Source organism: Cyprinodon tularosa, unplaced genomic scaffold (genome assembly GCF_016077235.1).
Source record: "Cyprinodon tularosa strain WSP-4 unplaced genomic scaffold, ASM1607723v1 ctg210, whole genome shotgun sequence".
NCBI lineage: Eukaryota > Metazoa > Chordata > Actinopteri > Cyprinodontiformes > Cyprinodontidae > Cyprinodon > Cyprinodon tularosa.
This window is the reverse complement of record NW_024038779.1, coordinates 1,255,609-1,276,163: the sequence shown is the minus strand read 5'-3', so window position 1 is coordinate 1,276,163 and position 20,555 is coordinate 1,255,609. Positions and strand designations below refer to the sequence as shown.

The window sequence follows — 20,555 nt, the reverse complement described above, 5'->3', positions numbered from 1 at the left end:
ATTTCCTCTGCTGCTTGTTTGTCTCCAGGCTGCGACTCCATGAGGGGAAGGTGATCAAGGATCGGAGGCACCACCTTCGAACTTACCCAAATTGCTTCGTCGCCAAGGAGCTCATTGATTGGCTAATCGAACATAAGGAGGCCTCAGACCGGGACACGGCTATTAAGATCATGCAGAAACTTTTGGACCAGAGCATTATTCACCACGGTAAGGCTAAAATGTTTGTTTATGTTGGAAAAAGATAGGGTAAGTAAATCTTAGGTGTTAATGTCTAGTGTATTATTTCACAGCAAGGGCCTAACTTGACATTTTCTGGGAGCAGGTAGTAGATGATTCTCCACGTCTGCCCAGGCAACCTGTCTTAAAAAGAGTTGCATTTTTTTCTGGACTAGAGACATGAAATGGAAAGATGTTACTTTGGACTGTTTTATTATTAACCTTTAGTTTAATAAATAAGACATGCCTTTTTTTTTAAAGTGACATTTTAACTAGTCTCAATCTAATTTCCTTCATGTAAATGAGATTGTGTCATTGAGGTAAGGAGGAATTCCAAGAGATCCTGTTACCCAGGTGCACTCTAGCGTATACCATGATATTCCAAGACATTCCCATACTAGAAGAAAAATTTAGTCCTTCAAGTGAGTTTTATGTCATCCAGAGGTTATCCTTCCCCTATGTGCCTAGAAAACCTCCAAAGGGAACCATGAGGCATCCTGATCAACTGACTTATTGTGATGTGGAGGAACCTCAGGTCATCCCTGAGCTCATCAGTTTTCTTTTACCAGCTTCATAAAGAAAAGCCGTCTTCATCCCAGGAGAAAAGTACATTTCAGTGGTCTATTTCCTTATTTGTAGGTTTTGATCCATATCATATTTGGCTTAGCTAAATCTTCACGGTGATAGACCAGAGCAGTGTCCCATTTCTTTCATGTGAGGTTAGAGCCAGTTCACTGTCAGTCCAGAATACTGACGTGAAACCTGCGGAGGTTCCTGGCTTTAAGATGCACATAGAAACTCATCGTCTTAAAAAAGCTGGACTAGACTGTCTTCTCTCTGCACTATTTCTTTGGATTATATCCTTTTGCACCACAAATGCATGCCAATCTAGGGGGGAGTCTGCGCTGTAATGTGAGGAGTTAATGTGTCTCTGTGTTTTGTTCAAGGGTAATGGGCGGATGGATTGGGAATTTGGTAGGCCTACTGGAGCCTCATCTGCAATAATTTGTGTGTAATTTGTGGTAAAGACAAGCATATGTCTGGATTTACAAGTCAGTTTATATTCCAGGGAGCCAGCCGGAATATAATCAGGATGCTTCTTTGGCTCAAAACGTTCTAGAGGAACTATGTGTCCCTCATGGAAAGCCCGGTTTAAACTACCCTTAAAAAGAAATGAGTTAGGGGATACCTCATGTTCCTATATCCTCCATGGGCTGATTATAGACCCTCATTCTATTTGGAAACATGAATTGTTGCTGGCATTTCAAGTTGTCTGGTTATATTAGTAATTTCACTTACTGTACAGGAAAGAAGCCCTGAGTTATAAACAAAGATGCCACCACTTTGAAAACCTCGGTTTTATAAGGACAACCAAATATCCCTCAATGTTAACCAATCTTAATTCGACTAATGAATGAACACGTCCGTCTGTCTTTTTCTCCTCTTGATTACATTTGGAATTAATGTTATTTATTCATTTGTAGCTTTTTGTTAGTCTACAGTTATTTACAGTGATAATTTTTATTTATTTTTTGCCAGCGAAGTGCTGAGACTGTAACTGAAGTTTCTTCTCCACTGTGCATTTCTAGTGTGTGATGAACACCGGGAGTTCAAAGACATGAAGCTGTTGTATCGCTTCAGAAAGGACGACGGCACATTCCCACTGGATAGTGAAGCAAAGGTCTTCATGAGGGGGCAAAGGATATATGAAAAGTAAGACAAACACAGAACCGACATTGGGAACACATGTACATGCTAATGCAGCCATGAAGGATGGAGACTGATGGATACACAAGACAATCCTCATGTTTTCAGCATAGGGCTGTTATGTAAATGTTCTAAAAAAAAAACAAGAACTCCTATTTCATTATTAACAGGTTTTAGGATAAATAAAATCTATATGTATCTGCCTAATATGCAGCAAGTGGAAGCTTTTAACAGCATTCAAGATTAAGCTCAAAATTGCACACAGGGTTAATGACATAGTTTGTTTAAAATGTATTCAATTCAAAGAGGATATATTTTGTAATTGAAGAATGTCCTGCCAATGGTTGCATAAATAAGGGTGTCTGAAGTGCTAGAAAGTACAAATGCAAAGATCAGAGTTGTGATTGAATTCCAATCTCTTGTTATTTGAAAGCTTTGACTTGTCCATACTGTTTATTTGGAAGTAATGGCCTTGTTTTGTATTAAGTAGCTACTGTATGTGATTATGAATGATTGACAGGCAATCTACTTGTAGGTCATTTTTTGTTCTGTATCTTCAACTGAAATAAGCTGAAAGAGCATTATTTTCCAAAGAACAAAGGAGTAATTTCAAGCATTGCTGTTCTATCAGCACATACCGTACACATATAAAGAATAAACACCTTCTCTGTTAATCATATTACAATTATTTGCAAAGTATCCCATATTTAAAGTAAACATGCTTCAGTTCACATATTCTTAGGTGACCAGATGTCCCCATTTGTGCAGGACTGTGCAACATTTGTTGCAATTGACTGCTTCATGAACATTAAAAAGCAAAAAAAAAATTGAAGCAAAATTATTCAACGGGCAAAAAAAAAAAAAAAAAAAAAAAACCCACCTAGTGTGGGGATGAACAGAGTGGTGTGGCTAGGATGAGGGGAATTGGAGGATTTGATATAACTACATAATCCAACTACCTAAATTAAAACAATAAGCTCACTAATAATTTAAAAATATTGGTTTGAAAACCTATAAATTAATGCTCCCAATTCTAGCAATTTCAACTCCATATTAGTCAAGGGGAAGTGTATCTGAATGAGAAGGTTTATGCTATGTTCCAGTTGTACCTGACAGTCAGAATAACACTTAGACAAATGTTTTGGTTGTAATAGTGGCAGTAGTGACCATAAATGAACAATGGAAAATACGAGCATCTACAAACATGAAAACAGAATGCTATTAAGGCAGAGATTATGTCACTCAAACACCCCACTTTACCAGAACATGGTGTTGTGAGGTAGACATGTAAGCTTTACTGTTTTAACCAATAGGAAAATTCAACTATACTTGCTGCCTGTCAGCTCATACAGAGTAGCGCTAAAACAGATTTAGGCCCAATTTGCAAAATTAAGCAATAACAATCATGTCAATAATTGTAGAATATCATATAAAATAACACCCTTAAGGCCCATTCTTTAAGGAATAGTGTTTTTTTCTGCTTTCTACTCAGTTATATCCAACAGTACAACATATGACCCAGAAAAACAGGAAGCTTAATCAGCAATTATTACCTCCCACTAACTTTATAATAAAGGTAATATAAAATGGAGAACTCAAACTCAATTAAAATGGTGCATGAAAATGCAAAATGCAACCTTTCACAAAATCACGGCCAGTAGACGACCAAAAGGTACAACAGGTTCAGCAACTCCCTAAATTGGTCTTTTATAAATGCAGTAATAGGTACCCCAATTCGATGTCTGAGAATCACCCAACCCAAAGCTCTGGGATGCAAGTTTTCTCCTTGCAGATACTCAGATTAAAGGGAGCTTAAATCCCTTGCTTTCTATTTTTTCTTGTATTTTGTTATCATCTACCCTGCCGGTAGTTGCTGCTATGTACACTGAGTACATCAGGAATAAACAACATGTTTCATGCATTTCTGAAAATTTGTTCTGCTGGTAAATGGCTTCCATTAAATGAGGGCATGAAGAGTTGAGCTCGCCTGCGCTGAAAGCCTGCAAATTTGAGGAGAAAGAGAAATGACTGGAAACATATTTTAACAGAGTGATGAGTCATGGGTTTCTGTCCACACATGAGCTTTGTTTTCAGGAAACCATGAACAGGGATTTCTTGCTTGTCATCAGCTTTGTATGTGTCAAAGTTTTGATTGTTGATAATGAGGAATACAAGAAAACTTTGTTTCTGTGCTTCTAAATCAGGTGGCACATATTTTTAATCCCAGTCCTGTTTTTGATTTCAGTGCCTCAGGGAATACACATACATATATACACAACCATACAGCCATTGTGTAAGAGAAAAAAACAGGGGTAGAGGATGCAGCTGTCAAGTCAGCCCTTTAAGCTATGTGTTTATGCAATCACCATGGTTCAGCACACTAGTTTAAACCCTTAATGCACAGTTAAACATGGAAAAAAAAAACCTTCAGTTTTTAATATTTAAGTACAAACCATATTGCTCTGTCATTTTGGTATTCAGGGTGTTCTTAATTCATATTTTTAGTTGTATTCTCTGTCTGTTTTCCCAAGAGAAGTCAGGCCCTTAACCTTGACTGTGAGATTTTGAAAAAAATGCAAATTCAACAAAGCCTTCCAGTATCTACTTAAGTATTGCTCTCTCTCACCCCCTCCCGGCCTAAAAGACCCACTTTGATTTTGTTGATGGGAAATTTAAGTTTTTATTAGAGTCCACACTTTTGTTCGTATTAGTAAAGAAATTTAGAAGTATATCATAATGACTAACAGTAATCAAAGGATTCAAGGCAGCACATTAAGCTCTGCAACATAGAGAAACACAACTTACTTGTTGTGGATCTTTAACCATCTATTTTCTTAGATGTTTGGAATTGTCCCAGTTAGAACAGTAGCCATTGTTAATCCTGTTAAATACCCTGTAAACTAGACCAGTCTGCTCATAAGACAGCATGGGAATCTTAAAACAGAAGTGTGATACCAAGGATAATATTATTTTGAACGTCAGGTTTCTGTAGCTGCAAACATTCTCAGTGTGCTACCCATGGTATGTAAACTACTTGAGCCAACAGTTTGTTATGCAGCATTCAGTACCAGTTCCACCCAACACTTAAACATCTAGTTTTCCCAATGGAAAAATAAACGGTACTCCTTAGGCGTGCATTAATCTCTTTTTCTGCAAACTGTCAAAGCAGCATAAACAGTGCACTTCCAACTTGAAATGATATAACTAGTATGAGCAGATGAGACTGTGATTTATCTTTATACAAGAATGACCCAGAGAAAAGGATACTGTGACATTTTGTGGTTGAATTACCCATTATCTGGCCTTTACGGTTTAACTTTTTTTGTGCATTAGATTATTTTGTTGCATGTGTTGGGCCACTAGTTGCATCAGTGGCAATAAAACTACAATACCATAATTTTCTTTTTTTTTGTTTCTGTACTGTTTAGCAGTTGTTACAGCTAAGAAAAAAGTACAAATGCATCCTTTAAAAAAAGAATGTCTTTCATTCCTCAAGCTGCAATTTACTCTGGGGCCTTGCTAACCTCAGGAACCCAAACTCACTGACATGCTGCACCGATGGATGCAGAAGTTTTCCGCCGCAAACTGGAAACTGTGTTTGCTTGAAATTACTGGTTACTGGCGAAAACTGAGGATATAATTCTAAAAGTATAGAGAAAGGACAGCGTTCTATGGATATTTTTGTACCAAACATAGAAATGTTCAAGTAAGAAAGATCAGATTAGTTTAGACTCAAAGATCTGACACAACTTTATCTGGATCTCTTCCAGAGAATAGAGGCCCTTTGTTGTGTGGTACAGGACAGAGGAATGTGGGAAGACTTTGTATAGATAAAATGTGTTTGGTGTGCAAGAATAGTGTGCTGTTTGTTCACTAATGTTCAATTACAAAATTCAATGTATTCACAGAAAATATGGATCTATACTGAGATATTTTTTTTTTTACTAAATTAGGGGAATTCTAAATGCAGTTGGTTTGACTGGATTTATTTGACAGTGTCTGAGTTCCTTCCTATGTACTATAATTAGTATTATTTATGTTTTTTTTTGTTTGCTGGTCAATTGCACAATGCTTTAAGTGGAGTGGTATGCAACAGTATGCAGTGCTGTCATTTCTAAACCTTAACCATTAACATAGTGGGCCTCCTGAAGCTGCAAGCAGGTCCTAAGAGGCAAAGCATACCACTTCACAGGTGGCTGCAGAGGCAGAAACTCAGGACTTAAAGGAGTTTGGAGAGACCATGGAGAATGATTATAGGTTAACCCCAAAAAGATTCTGGCAAATGCACCTCCAGAGGGGGAAGATGTGGTTTCTAACACTGCTTTACCTCACCTCCTTCATCACCATCTCATACACAAATCTGTAGCCTCCAGGACTCTGAGGGGTGCAGGGCAGATTGTGGCTGATCTCTTGCACCCCAGCCACAAACTATTTCAGACACTTCCCTCTGGCAGGATGCTGCGGTCCATCAGGACTAAAACCTCACGCCACAAGAACAGTTTCTTCCCATCCACTACCAGCCTTATCAACATGGCCCAGAGACCCCAGTGACACTGACACTGCTTCTCCCTTCTCCGTTCAGGACCTAGAAGCTGCACCAAAGTTGCATCTACAGACACATTAACTCACAGTCTACTATATAACTATATACTATATATTGTATATAGTATATGGCATGTTTTATATTGTATATAGCTATAGATTCTGTATTCTGTATATATATCTAATTTGTCTGCACCATCAACACCAAGTCAAATTCCCTGTAAATGCAAATCTACTTGGCAATAAATTTGATTCTGATTCTGATTTAAGTGTAAAAAAGGAACTATGGATATAAGTAAAATAATACAGAACATCTGCATGAATGTAACAAATTATTGAGGTTGTTGGGAACAGTGATAGTTATAAAGTCTTACAACTGCTTGGAGGAAGGATCTGTGATAACTCTCCCTGGTGCATTTAGGATGCAGCAGTCTGTCAATGAAGGAGCTTTCCAGTTCAGCAACAGCTTTACGCATGGGGTGGGAGTCTTTATCCAACAGAGATGTTAATTTAGCTAGGGTCCCTATTGTTTACCACCTCCTGCATACTGGAAGTATGAATCTTTCTTGTATATTATCATTCTGACAATAGATCAACAGTACCACTGAGCTAAACAACATTACAAAAATCCACTGATACACTTAATACCTCCTTTCATCAGTTAAAAAAATCTAACTTGTCCTAAAAAGACAGATCAAATTTCTTAGATCAGTTCTATAACACTCAGAAATAAAGCCTAGCCTCCTGTCCTTTATGAGTTTTACAAATCTGATTGTACCTAAATTTAAAGGTATACCTGTTATGCGTGTTTCTAAGGATAAAACCTTGTTAATTTAGTTGTTTTTTTACTGGTGTACTCCCACCATTGTGAAGTAAACCAGGTGCATTGCCCACAAAGAAATATTGTCTTCATCATCACACTTTTGAGGCCTCAGTAACTTGCTTTCAGCTGCCCCCTCAGTCAACCTATACTATAGTATATTGGTATTGTTTAAAAGTTTTGCATGGCTGAGGTCTCATCATATTCTGTTTGTGAGTTCCACTCAGGCAGAGTTAGCCATAAAGAGTGAGATCCTGTGTATCTCCAGGTTAGTTGCTCAACTGTCCTATTTTTTGTTATCATGCTCCATTCATACACAGTATTTGCTCTGTATTTAAGGTCTCGGATATGAATAATGCATTGCATTGCTTAAGCTGTTCTCATTTAAAGCACCGAGTACAGTACTTTGAGTTAATGCATTTGTGTTAGCACAGCTCAGTCTATTGAGTTTAAAGGTTTAAGTGGATCAGATGGCATTCAATCATTCAGGTTATACACAACAGCTCTTTGTTTTTTGACATTAGGGAAAATAAGTAATTGTTTTGTCACATTTATGGGTTATAATAACTCTTTATGTAAAACCCTGAGCGTTTTCCAGCCCTGTTTTCTCATTTTGTTGTTTTGTTCTTTGCTTTGGCTCAAAGTTTTTTTCCCCTAGGCAGTGTTTAATGAGGGCATTGGTGTTTTTTTTGTCATTGGTGCCTCTAAGCTTTCCCTGGACTACTATTAGACAATGGATCGAACCAAAGTGAGAGGGTGCAGCTAATTGCCTGTGGTAAATTGAAGTGTTTTTAAAAAAAGGCTTTTTGCTGCACCTGATAATGGTTTCATTGGTTCAAATTGGATTCATTAAGATTCCACTCAGTCCAATCAACACAGAAGCTGACCTTCTTTGAGTTTATTAAGTCCATTCCCTAAGCTAAAACCTGCCTACTGCGTTCACTGATTGATGCAAAACTTTCATATAACCACGGGTATGTTTTTCTCTGGTTGATAAATACATTTTCTGCTGGGTTTAATTAGCTACTTTATTTAATGCTCTAATAAACAGTATGTCACTTGTCGATTCTGAAAACCAGTATAAAAAATAACCATCTCATTTAAAGGTAATTAACGTCTCTGTTTTAAGTCGCCCATTCCTCTTTTCTGTTTCATTTTTTTTAGTCAAAACACCAAAGGAGACTCCAGTTCTAGATTAATTTATTTTCTTCTCTAATTAAACTGATGCCTTTAAATATCATCTGTCAGACCGACAAAAAGAACTGCCTACTCTAAGTCTGTTGAGTCTTTCCTATTTGGTTGTTACTATAAGTTTATATTTTCCCTGCAGCCTTCTTGCTCTAATTATTTTTAATTAGATGCCATTAAGTGTTCCTAAGAATATTCCCCCACAGCTTGATCTATGACATGATCTACCAGTTTGGTTTGTGATAATGTATTTAGAAGTTAAAGCATTGTTCAACTTTTTCCAGGTGTGTACCTGTTTATTTTTAGATTAATATGTTGATTAAGCAGTTCAAACCAGAACATCTACTTCTACCTAAAGCAATCCACCCATTAGGTAAACATACAAAACTAAATAAATAAAAAAAAAGAAACAAAACAAAACCAAGAGGGATTGCATAATTATATTTATCTATTTATTTTGGCCAAACGGCAAAAGAAATGGCCCCCCGTGTTTTGAACCATATATTGAAGCCATTATTTTAATTGAGCTCACATGATTTTAATCTTTTAGTATATTGTTTTTGCATGGGCCTTTTCTCTGAAGGGAAGCACAATAGTGTTGTATTTGGCGATGAAGGCTTACAGCAAGTAATTAATGGAGTTACTAATGATGCTTTTCTGGTTTGAACTTTCTTCATGTGTGGCCTAGCGGAGTTCAGAAAGCCCTCAGCACCACCTCAGCCATGAACACTGATGCATGAAAAATTATTTTTAATCTAGAGGTTCTAGAGAAAAAATGATTTTAGTTGTTTTAAGTTCAGAAATGATCCTATTTTAGTTTAGTGCATCTTAAGAAAATTTTGTATCTTGTTTTACTTCAGCACATCTTATCTAGGGCCTCTGTTATTTTAGCCTTTACATGTAGTTTTTCTTTTTAAAGGTTCTAATTGTATAAAGATCAGATTTCTTATATTTTTAGACAGGTTTAGTTCAAAGTTGTTTATTTAGATTAGATTTCCCACCTGGATTTAACTTAGTTTAAGTTTTATTTTAGTAAGGGTACCTCATTGGTCAGCAAAATGCGACGCGCCCCCTGGAGAAGCCCAGTGTTATTGTAGAGAGTACATGGTAGAAATGATTTGAAGATATAATTATAGTTTTTCTTTTTTTTAAGTATTAATAGCAATTTTGAATACTTTTAGACTGTTAAGACCAGAAAATAATTACACATTAGTTTTGAGATATAAAGTAGATTAATGTACTACAATTATCTGCTGCAGCTGATGTTTCTTTGTTCATCTATTGTAAAGGCTGTTTAGGGGAAATGCGGGTAGCTAAAAAAGGGGCAGATCAAAAAAAGGTTAAGAACCACTGGTCTATAGCAAGTTAGAAAGATCACAGCCTCTAAATTATGCCTATAGGACCTGCTCTACAGCAATTCTAACTTCACAAAGATTAACCACAGCCCCCTAGCAGAACTAATGAGTTTTAAGGCTCATCCGAGCAGAGGCCCAGAGAGCAAACCCAAGGAAAAATGCACCTGTGGTATGAGTCATGTTGCTCAGGTGAGAGGTTGCAGTACTGTTTCTATATTAAAGTGATGGAGCGGCTGTCTAAACCCAGAGTGTAGTGTCCAGGGAAATCTGTTGTTACTTTACTGGAGCAGCTTAATAAACTCACAGTGTGTGTGAATTCAGGAAAATGTGTCTTAGTTAAGTTTAGTTAAGGATTCCTGATCCTCTATTTCTTTTGCTGAAATGGAGATAATAATGTACTGTTGAAGTTTAGATGACCTCATGTGTTTTATTTCACACGTTGCATTGGTTTTCTCGTTTTTTTCTTTCTCATATAGGTTGATGAACACAGAGAACAACTTGATGCAGACTAGAGAAGAGGAGGGTGTGGCCTTTGAGCGGACCCTGGTTGCTTCAGAGTTCATTGACTGGCTTCTGCAGGAGGGGGAGGTGCCCACCAGGGAAGAGGCCGAGCAGCTGGGACGGAGGCTGCTCGAACATGGCATCATTCAGCATGGTGAGAAGAGTGATAATCACCCTGATCTATAGGACTCTGGTTCAAAATATTTATCCATAATCTGTTTTTAAGGGACCAATTGAATTAGATTTTGAAAGACCAAAAAAATCCTGTGGAAAGCTGACTACTCCCGAATAGTGACTATATAGTAACTACGCAACACTGCTCTCTTTCATCTAGCTTTAAGGGCTTCATCTCTGGGGTTAAAACTCAGACATGCCTGAGGCTTGCTTTTAAAATATTGATGATGTGTAAAAGACACTCAATGGTAGAAAGGGTGGTGCTCTATTATTCAGTCACCCCCTCATATCTGAGTCCTCTGCTGTTAGAGCCACTTCACATCAATATGGAGACAAAATATATCTGAGTTACACTTTTTCCTTGAAAGCATATTCCGGTGGTTGTTGAAAAAAATGATATTGAATAAGGATTGTAAAAAATAAAGGATGCACACGATTAGTCTCTAAATCTTTAGAAGTCTTTTTTATTTGACAAACACAGTTTATAGATAGTTCCTGAAATGAATATTTTATTAAAACAAAAAAGAAAAGATAAAGAAATAGCAAATATGTTGATATTTCTAGTGCTCGGTTCTGCTCATTTTGGAGTCAACTTACTGTAGTTGGAACAAACCCAGTTTTTATCTCACACTGGCCAAGATCACATTTCAAGGTGTAATGTTGGAGGTCCTATAATTAACCTGACCTGTTTGGGGGAGGCTTACCTTTAAAGAAGAATTTCCTAGAGAAAACCTTTGAGCACAGGAAAGCGAAGTGAGGGGGGCTTCTTTTAGGCCGTGTTAGCAAAGATGCCATGTTCAGACGATAGGGCGGTACATACAGACAGTATTTGTGCACTGTAAAGAATTCTGACGTAAGAATTTCAAATAATGCTCAAAATGCAATTGAAGGTATAATGAAATAAACCAGGTGCAATTTAAAATGCAATTTAAGGTATAATACAGCTGTGTATTAAAGTAGCAGTATAGAAAAAAATACTACAACAACAAATAAGAAGAAGAAAATGCTTTCTAATAAAGTATTGTGGCTGAGCATTAAATTACCATATTTCACTGTAACCAAACAAGTTTGAGTTTCAGGCTGTCATCATCAAATTTGAGTTCATATTCTAAATAAAAAGTTAGATCATGGTCACTAAAATAGAAACCTTTTCTCCTTTCCTACTTTTCCGTTATGTTTTTTTTTCCAAAAATTCTTGAAAGACTTTCAACTTAAAAGCTTTGAGTACAAAGTAAACCTGCAAAGTTAGAGCTTAAATAATAAAAGCAGTTATCAGATATATTCTCATTTTTCATTATTGGCTCATTAATAGGGAGAATCAGTGGAAATTAAAATCGTGTCGTTGTTCATCTTGAGTTAGCAAATTGTAAATACTTAAAATCAAACTCAATATTGCACTTTGTGTTGAGGTGCTTACTGCTTTGATAGTGACATATTGTTTTCCTTTTTTTGCTAAAGTGTAGCAATAGGTTTTAAATTTGTCTGTCTATAAGGCTTCGGAGACAGCCTTACAACATGTTCTACTCAGGGTTTGGGTGATAGTTGGTGTCTGTCTCCTAGCTCTTTAAGCTCCATTCATACAGTCCAAGTGGGAGTATTCACATTTCATTTTCTGTTAGCCGATAACTTTCATGATTTTCTCTCAGAGCATCAAATGAAAGAAAATTTGATTTGCAGATGCCATCTAAGTAGATCACTATTGCAGCAGGAAATTAATGTTCTATGTCTAAAATTAACTTCTCTTTTCCTTTCATTCTTTTTTCTTTGTCTTAAAAGTTTTTCCCACTTTTTAAATGCTGCAAATCTATCGTTAAGTCATACTGATATGTTTTCTTATACCCACACCTCCCCTGTTAACTTTCTTCATGCCTGGAGATTCAGTTACAGTCAGGTCCTGCTGTGTGCAGTATAGATACAGTGCTGCAACACTTTGGGGGATTTAACCTCTTGCATAATTGTTCCTTCATTTTTTTCATCCAAATACAGGAAAACAAAAAGAGGCCTATGCTCCTTACTAGTTCCCTGTACTGCTTTTAATCCCTTTAACTCCTAAAGGGCAAGAAGAAATAAAACATGTAAAAATCTTTGTTCATGACTGATTAAAAAAGCTACACGTGCTGTCAGGTTTAGGTCTGGTCTCTCAGGTTTCCTATACCAAGCACCACCAAAATTTCAAAGTGCGAATATATTGACAGAGAAAAGGGGACGAGATATTGTTTGTTATATAAAGTTAGAAGAGAAAAATGTTAGATGAAAACAAATGCACCTTTTTGCACCCAGTCTTTACTGAGGTAAAGTGAGCTGAAAGGTCTTGTGAAGTTAAAATATAAGGTGTTTAAGAGATTTCTCAAATCCAGAAGGCTGTCATATGTAATATTTTAAATTATTCAACAATCAGACCACTTGGATTAAAACAAATAAACTACATAACACAGATAGTTTACGGAGCCCCTTAAGGGACATGGAGGAAAAAATAAACTTTTGTGAGATCCCGCAATACTTTTGCGAGATCTCGCAAAAAATATACTTTTGCAAGATCTCACAAAACGTTTTGCGAAATGTTGCAAAATGTTTTCTACTGAGCCCCTAAAGCCTAAAACTTTTGCGAGATCTCGCAAAACTATTGCGGGATCTTGCAAAACTATTGCGGGATCTCGCAAAAGTATTGCGGAATCTCGATAAAAGTTCTTTTTTCCCCATCCATGTCCCTTTAGGGGCTCCGTACTATTGCTAGTTTAAACCATCAAAGTTGAGACAAATTGCATGCTGCAGTACTGCAAATTCTACTTTGCTTTATCTCTCTGTTTCTCTGTTTGAAAATACCACTACAGCAAATTGTAGGTTCAGTAAAACATGCAGTAGTTTCCAGATCTAAATTCTATGTCTAGAAGTAAATGGATTTCAAGATTGGCACTTATTCCTGGCTCATACTTTGAGTTCCTCGTGGTTTTCTCCACTGAGATCAAACTCAGATGTACTGGAAGCAATCACCTTTATGGCTGTTGTTTTTTTTTTGTTTTGAGTCACATATTATTTGTTTGAGTTTATATTGTAAAACAATCTCTCCCACAATTTGCCATATCTGGCACTTGAACCAAAGCTTTATGACATATCTATAAGATTCTGGCCCAATAAGCACTTTTACCTAGATGCATTAAAATAGTATAATGATCAATAATCAATGGGCTGTTACTGTAGTTGGGCGCTCAGTGATTGAAACTGAAATCTAACAAGTTAAATCGGTTCTTGCCTGTTTGCAAGAAGCATACTTTATAAATTATTAGGATTCTGAAAAATTAGTTGATTTGATATGTAGATAGCATTTCATTTTGTCATTGGGTCACCCTCAGGTCCTAGGCATAATAATGCAGCGATGCTACATCATGTGAAAACATTGCTTATGCTCCTTCTTGTCTTCCCATCTGTTCTCTCTTCTCTGACTCACTTCCTGTCCTGTAGCTTCTTAGTAGAGCTAAGTGTCTTGAGGGCAGAGGAATGTGACAACACAGCACTAACACACTGCAACACAGAGGCAGTGGTCCATCTTATCTCAGCATCCTTGAACATGAGACTAACCATAACCATGACATTAAACACCAGGCAGAGCTGAGGATCTAGGTAGGTCTCAGAGAGTTTTTAGGCTGTTCGTAAAGAACACAATGTGATTTTTTTTATGGTTGCAGCTGTTAAGCAGTAGTGGAAACCTTTATTTATAATGTTAATTGGTCATCAGAGAATTCAAGTCAGTTCAAAAATACTTTATTGATCCCAAAGGGAAAATAAATGTTAGACCTCATAGTTTTTGTTTCAGCAAGTTGTAGATGTAACTGTAGTCAGGATGGATCTTCTGTAGCAGTCTCTCTGTAGAAATCTTTCACTGAAGACACTCATGGCTGACCATTCTGACCAAATGCAAGCCTGCAATCTCTTCAGTTCTACCCCGAACTTACACCTTTATTAGTAGATTAATGTGATGCCTTTGGCTGCAAACTGTAACATGCTTTGTGTTCTTCTTTGCTGCAGAATTATCACAACAAGCATGGAAACGAAAAATCCTAAAATTTCAAAAATAGTGTCATGAATGTGTCCCTTGCACAAAGAGGTTAGTAGGCATTGGGGTGCATGTGCTAGCAACACATACATACCCACCTTTAGGCAGTGGATGGTTGTTAAGATATTGAAACATGTTTATAAAAATCAAAGACTAAAAGTCTATGTTTTGTTTTATACAGTATGCTATCAAAGAGAAACCTGCCTTCATATTTAGTGATGAGGACAAAAAAGCACAATAAAGCACCAGCATTTGATGGGGCTAATTTTACCAGATTAGCACACCATTTCTACCATGATGAATGCATGTTCCTAGGGTTTTTCTGAGTTGTAGGACCCAATCAAAGACAGGAAGGAGGCAGATTTGATTTAAATGAATAAAACTTATATTTACAATACTGTTAAAGATGCAGGAGGTGGGGGGAGGGGGGAACAAGAAAGTAACTTACAAGACGAATAGTTTATAACTGCAGACTCTCTATACCACTCTAAAATGCAACAACACTCCAGGCTCCATAGTCTGGAACCCTGTTGTGTTCATTCATGGCACAAAGCAACAATTTCTACACTTGAGTTCTCAGAAGAAGGAAATATTTTCACCTTTTGTTCCTAAAACTTTGTGTTCAAGAACAAATGTCTCTATTCTACCAGAGTAACAAGACAAGACAAAAAAATTACAAAGAAACAAGGAGAAAAAAATAACTGAACAGGATAAACATGGGAAAATACAGCAATCTGACTAAACACCTATGATAGAATTTCCTGAAATATTCAAGCATCCCTGCATCGACACAGAGGAATAAAAAGACTCAATACTAAGATATCAAAGCAATGCGGGCTAAATAAAAGAACAAAGTCTTCTATCTAAATCTGAGGAGGTACCAAAATATTTAAGATATGCTAATGGTTTTAAGATGAAACATATAGTTTCTTTCTTTGCTGTGTGAAGCTAAGATTAAATATCTTTGGCAAAGACTTTAAAAATAACAGGTGGTAAGGTTTGCTAAAATGATTGATAAAAAAGCTTTTATTTATGTAAAGGTAATGTCATGTACAGACAATCAGATGCCTGAATCCCATAAACTATGCAGTTACACTATATTGCCAAAAGTATTTGCTCACCTGCCTTGACTCACATATGAGCTTAAGTGACATCCCGTTCCTAATCCATAGGGTTCAATATGACGTCGGTCCACCCTTTGCAGCTAGAACAGCTTCAACTCTTCTGGGAAGGCTGTCCACAAGGTTTAGGAGTGTGTTTATGGGAATTTTTGACCATTCTTCCAGAAGCGCATTTGTGAGGTTGCACACTGATGTTGGACGAGAAGGCCTGGCTCTCAGTCTCCGCTCTAATTCATCCCAAAGGTGTTCTATCGGGTTGAGGTCAGGACTCTGTGCAGGCCAGTCAAGTTCATCCACACCAGACTCTGTCATCCATGTCTTTATGGACCTTGCTTTGTGCACTGGTGCACAGTCATGTTGGAAGAGGAAGGGGCCAGCTCCAAACTGTTCCCACAAAGTTGGGAGCATGGAATTGTCCAAAATGTCTTGGGATGCTGAAGCATTCAGAGTTCCTTTCACTGGAACTAAGGGGCCAAGCCCAGCTCCTGAAAAACAACCCCACACCATAATCCCCCCTCCACCAAACTTTACACTTGGCACAATGCAGTCAGACAAGTACCGTTCTCCTGGCAACCGCCAAACCCAGACCCGTCCATCAGATTGCCAGATGGAGAAGCGCGATTCGTCACTCCAGAGAACGCGTCTCCACTGCTCTAGAGTCCAGTGGCGGCGTGCTTTACACCACCGCATCCGACGCTTTGCATTGCACTTGGTGATGTATGGCTTGGATGCAGCTGCTCGACCATGGAAACCCATTCCATGAAGCTCTCTGCGCACTGTTCTTGAGCTAATCTGAAGGCCACATGAAGTTTGGAGGTCTGTAGTGATTGACTCTGCAGAAAGTTGGCGACCTCTTCGCACTATGCGCGTCAGCATCCGCTGACCCCGCTCCGTCAGTTTACGTGGCCTACCACTTCGTGGCTGAGTTGCTGTCGTTCCCAAACACTTCCATTTTCTTATAATACAGCTGACAGTTGACTGTGGAATATTTAGGAGCGAGGAAATTTCACGACTGGATTTGTTGCACAGGTGGCATCCTATCACAGTTCCACGCTGGAATTCACTGAGCTCCTGAGAGCGACCCATTCTTTCACAAATGTTTGTAAAAACAGTCTGCATGCCTAGGTGCTTGAATTTATACACCTGTGGCCATGGAAGTGATTGGAACACCTGATTCCAATAATTTGGATGGGTGAGCAAATACTTTTGGCAATATAGTGTATGTCTAAAATAATATATTTATGATCTTTTTTTTTTTTTTTTGTTTACAAAGTTGTATTCTTTTATTACTTGTATTTAAAACATCTGCTTAAAACCTTTAGTGTGGTTGTACACGATGTACATGCTAGATACAGAATCATCCCTGGTTAATATCTGTTAAAAGCGTCAAATGAAGTTATTTTTTTGTTGGAGCAGGATTATTTCACACTGAAATACAGGGAAAAAAATCAAACCTCTAATTCAGTTAAACACAAAGAAAAAACAAAATTACTCACAATCTGTGGTGCAACACAATTCATACAACTCATATATGGTTATAAATGAATAATGTGAGTAATCAGTAACTTAATTCTACAGTGGTGTGTTCATTAGCTACTCTTTCAAGGCGCATAGTCACTTTGAATAATATTTTTTTTGATTTTATACACCAGTAGGACAGTTTGTTTGCAAAAAATGCTAAGTAAGTCCAGCTGGTGTATTATTTGCTATCTTTGTGTTTTAACTCTGTTTCTTTTCAATGTGCTAACTGTGGCGGGATCTTTTTTTTTTTTTTTTTTTTTTTTTTTTTTTTTTTTTTTTTTTACAGTGTCCTGTCTGGCAAGGTGGCAATAAGAATAATTGTCTTGATGCCAAAAGGAGCCCAACAGATTTTACTTTCACAAGTGTAGCGGTATCGCAATTGCCATACCGCTCCACTTGTTTCATGTATATAAATTGCTTTATTATAATTATGCAGGGAGTTTTACAGTTCATATGGACACTGCAATGTAAGTAGAGCAGAAAAACAGAAGAAGAAGAAGGAAAAAGAAAAAGAAAAAAACAGGACAAAAGATGAAAGAAAGAGGAGATAGGAAGGAGACAATGACAAAACATTTTCAGTCTGCTTCAACACCTGTAATGAGATGGAGAAAAAAAAAAAAAAAAAAAAAAAAAAAGAAAAAAGAACAGCACAACCAAAAAACATGGTACGAGATATACAATAAAGCAAACACCTTGAAACTATCACTAAAGTAATATTATTAAGTCTGACATGTACTCTGTGTTACCTGAAGATATGAATGTGGGGTTTCTGTTTGGAAGTGAATCTCTAAGTACCTGAAGCCTAGCACCTGTAGTTGTTTGTGAGGGTGAACTTGTGCATGTAAAGTTTTAACCATAGAAAAAAATGCTCAATAGTGGTTGTGGAGAGCCGGAGAGGCACACCCCCCAGAGCACTGAGTCCAGCGCCGGGAGACCCAAAGCCCCAGGCGCCCAAGGGGACCCCAGAAGCGAAGGCACCAAGGCGGGGCCAGCCCCGGAAATCAGACCCCACCAAGGCAGGAGGAGAGACAGCCACGAGGAAGCCCCCCAGCCACCGCCATGCCGGCGCCCCGGGGAGCCGCGGGGACGAGTCCGCGGGCCCCGCCGGCAGCCGGCCACCCCGAAGTAGGGCCGGGCGCCGAACACCAGCCCCCCCACGGCGCCGACCGAAACGCCCCAGCCCCACAGAGCACCGAAACACGCCCCGCCCCGCCCCCCCGCACCCAGCCCCGGCGACCGGCCGCCACACCCCCCGCGACCGCACCACCCAGGAAACCACTAAGACCGCCCCGCCCCCGGCCGGGGCCCATGCGCATCCGCCGCGAACCGGCCACGAGCGCCGCGGGACCCCCCCCAAAACGCCCCCCCGGCCAAAAGCGCAGCCCCACCCCACCAAGACCGATGCCAACAGCGCGCAACGAAACACACCGCGCACAGAATCAGCCCGAGAGCAGAAAAGCCGCCCGGCGCAAAACCGCAAGAGGAGCAGACCGCAGCCGGCGCAACCACCCCCCCCCAGCAGCCCGAGGGGCAGCACAAAGCCAGAGCGGAGCGAACCGCGCCGCCCCCCCCACCGGACGATGCCAAAGCAGCCCAGCCACGTCCGCCACCCCCCCCCGCAGCCCGCACCAGGCCCCGACACGCGGCCAGAGCAGCTCCGCCGCCCCGGCCCCCCACCACGCGCCGGTCATAGCCACCCCAGGCCCCCACCCGCCCCGCAGCCCCACCCGCCGCGATCAGTGGGAACAGAGCAGCCCCGCCATGCCTCCAGGAGGGAAAACCCACCCGAATACCCAGCCAGCGCAGCCAGCCCGCCCAGACCGGCCCCCCAACACTACCCCCGCCGGAGCCGCCCGGACCCCCACACACCAGCGGCGCGCCGCCAGCAGGACCCCCACCCAGCAGGCCCGCCTGCCCCCCGAGAAAACAGACATGCCAAACCCCCCAAAGAAAAAAAGAGAAAAAAAAAAAAAAAAAAAAAAAAAAGGGGCCCCCACAATGCGACAGCGGACACCAGACACCGACCCGCCCGCAACTGCTCCCCCCCACCGAGGAAGAGAAAAAAAAAAAAAAAAAAAAAAAAAAACAAAAACAAATAAATAGGTAAATAAATAAATTAATTAATAATTACAATTAAAATAAATAGGCAAGAGGAGAAGTGCGAGCGGAAAAACCGGAGCCCAAAACAGGACCCAAGACCCGCACCCCACCATGCCGCGCAGCTCCCCCCCTCCCCGAACCGATACCACAGAACCGGCATAGGAAAGAAACACCGCCCAGGAACCGGCATCGTAGCGAAGGCACCGGCACCGACCCCGAAAATCCCCGAACAACACCCAGCCCCACCCCGAAGCGGATCCAGTCCCAGGCCCCAGGGATCCGAGGCCCCAAGGGCACCCCACCCCCAGACAGGAGCCCCAGCAAAGCCCCGGCCGGCCGGGGCCAGTGGAGAGGCCGCCAGGAATGAGCCAGCAGTCCCCCGGGCATCCACCCCCAGCTCCACCAGTGCACCGGTGAGCCCCGACGCCAGCCAGCGGAGGGAGAGCAGGACGGGGGGAATGGGCTCCGCACTTAGCGGAGACTTGAGATGTATTTGGGAGAGGGTGCGGTTGAGACCCCAACCTGGGAAAGAAAAAAAAAAAAACAACAACACACCATCTCAATCATGCCTTCCCTCCCTAGTGCCCCCACTCGTACCACAGGAAAAAAAAAAAAAAAAAAAAAAAAAAAAAAAAAAAAAAATTGAATAAAATAATAATAATAATAAATAAAGAAAATAACGCAGACACACATTCACACATAACACTCACATCCAATAATACCAGGACCAAAAACCCGGTGACACCGGTGGTCGGTCCCGGGACTATCGGATGACCCCATAAGTGAACCTAAAATCCGGATGTGAGGGGAGGGGAGCGGCGACACCGCCACACCAACCCATCTCTTTCCTGCTTCAAGCCCGGCCCCCCACCCCGCACACGGACCGGACCACCCCCCGCAAGAGCCCCCCCCGGGACCGGGGCCCACCCATCCCGCGCCGGCCACCCAACCAGAACCGCCCCCCCCCCCGAAAAGAACAAAAAAAAAAAAAAAAAAAAACCTTCAACCAGGCACTTCATGCCCCTCCATCCAACCTTCTTTGGGGAGAGCAGAGGTGACAGCCCCGCCACCAGCAGGCCACCTAGGCCCCGCAGCCAGCCCCAGCCAAAACCACGGACCAGGTGGCCCGCTCTTCCTCCAGGCCCCAGACTCCAGGCGGCAGCCGGAGAACAGGGGTGTGAGAAGACCTCGATCCTCACTGCGCCCGCTCGAATGTGGTGTTGTTGCGTGTTGCTCTCAGATGCAATTAAAACTGGGAG

General features: G+C 40.4%; 1 protein-coding gene across 2 annotated transcripts in view; it reads left to right on the top strand.

The window, feature by feature from the left end:
• LOC119783772 (DEP domain-containing mTOR-interacting protein-like) overlaps nt 1–20,555 on the top strand; it is a 36,150-nt gene that overhangs the window by 3,359 nt on the left and 12,236 nt on the right. For both annotated transcript variants that reach the window (XM_038285429.1, XM_038285428.1), the window contains exons 3-5: nt 29–207; nt 1,806–1,929; nt 10,305–10,483. In XM_038285429.1, the coding sequence (XP_038141357.1) occupies nt 29–207; nt 1,806–1,929; nt 10,305–10,483 (482 nt within the window). The remainder of the gene's footprint in view (nt 1–28; nt 208–1,805; nt 1,930–10,304; nt 10,484–20,555) is intronic.